The 1499-nt window shown below is 46.6% G+C and overlaps 1 protein-coding gene across 1 annotated transcript in view; it reads right to left on the reverse strand.

Moving 5' to 3' along the window:
• ENO2 (enolase 2) overlaps positions 1-1499 on the reverse strand; it is a 20225-nt gene that overhangs the window by 8687 nt on the left and 10039 nt on the right. The window contains exon 4 of the mRNA XM_019526681.1: positions 208-285. Coding sequence (XP_019382226.1) covers positions 208-285 — 78 coding nt within the window. The remainder of the gene's footprint in view (positions 1-207; positions 286-1499) is intronic.

A 1499-nucleotide genomic window follows, 5' to 3' on the forward strand; every position in this document is an offset into this window, starting at 1 on the left:
CTTCACTCCTGCCCTACAGCCCCCCTTTCTATTCCAGCCCTGGGCTCCCCACACAGCTATGCCAGTGCCCCTCACTCCTGCCCCACAGCCCCCCCTGCTATTCTATCCCTGGGTTTCCCACACAGCCCTGTCAGGACCCTCACTCTTGCCCTGTAGCATCCCACCCCCTACTCCTGTGCTATTCTATTTCTAATACCAAAGGAAAACAGAATTACATTTGTTCTCTGTTCCATCCATCTCTATCATAAGGTTGTCTATCTTCTCTTGATCCACAACTGAGAGGCCCTGCAAGAAGAAACATTTCCTAAGACAGGGTTGTGAGGAAGAGTCTTGAGAGAGCATGAGGGAGATCTAGATTGTGGGAGAATCCATATGCACATACCCCTAGAAATCTAATGTCATAGGATGTGGACAGATGAAACAATTATACCACTGTAAAAGGGGGCAGGGGAAGAGGACTCACTGAAGTTCAGCTGAAACCAGTTTGCCCTGAACAAAAAAGTTACTATAGCTTAGTTTTACTTATTACAGAATCAGACCAAACTACAGATCAGATGGTATGTGCTTCCAAGTGGTAAGCCCTGCTCCCTTTAAAGCAGTGTAATTGTTTGTCCCTAGTGTGTGAAGCAGAGGTTGTGTGTAAAGTGCAGCATCTGCTACAGTGTATAGATGTACCAAAGCCAAATGTACCAAATAGATGTACTAGCAAGCTTGGGTTCCCAATGCAGTCCACCTATGTAGGAGTAAGGAGCTTGGTCTGAACTAACCATCCACCTATCTTCTAGTTCTCGGCATGTTTTTTCAGCCTGCAGCAAGCTGAAAACTAGACAAGTCCTAGTAGCCAAGCTATCTAGCTTACAGGAAACAGAGAAATGTCCTCATTACACTATACTCAGAGCAGTGTAGACATATCCAGAGTGTGTACATGCATGTCTCTAAGATCAGATGTCTCAGAGTGTAGGTAAGGGACCTACTAGTGCAGCTCAGAGACTTCTTTTAACATCCATGTCCCTAGAGCTGTACGAGCAGGATTGTTGCCCTGGCTCCCTAGGAAGCAGTATACAAATTGCACACATAGTACTGGCTGTGTAGCACATGGTTCAGTTCACGTTATGGCTCTGTCCTAGGTTTTGGAGAATGGCTTTCTAGCAGTGCCATAAACGCATTGTTACTACCTGATGAGACCACTGATCATGTCATAGAAAAGTCCAGTTCCTGCACAAACAGAATCAGTGGCCCATCACTCTGCGGATGCCATATGGAGAAGAGAGGTGACAAATGGGAGAGGGCATGGAAGCATCGGAGGAAGGCACGTGCAGTATCTGGAAAGAACATCTGAAAAAGGGACAGCACTTTCGAGTGAGATGGGGCCACTGGAAATCAGATGGCAGGGAGTCTAAAGACTGGGTCAAGTGCACTGAACCTCTACCAAGAACCACCACTGCAGAAGAACCTTCATTATAACACACACACACACACACACACACACACACACACAC

Source organism: Gavialis gangeticus, unplaced genomic scaffold (genome assembly GCF_001723915.1).
Source record: "Gavialis gangeticus isolate Ggan-Ray unplaced genomic scaffold, GavGan_comp1, whole genome shotgun sequence".
NCBI lineage: Eukaryota > Metazoa > Chordata > Crocodylia > Gavialidae > Gavialis > Gavialis gangeticus.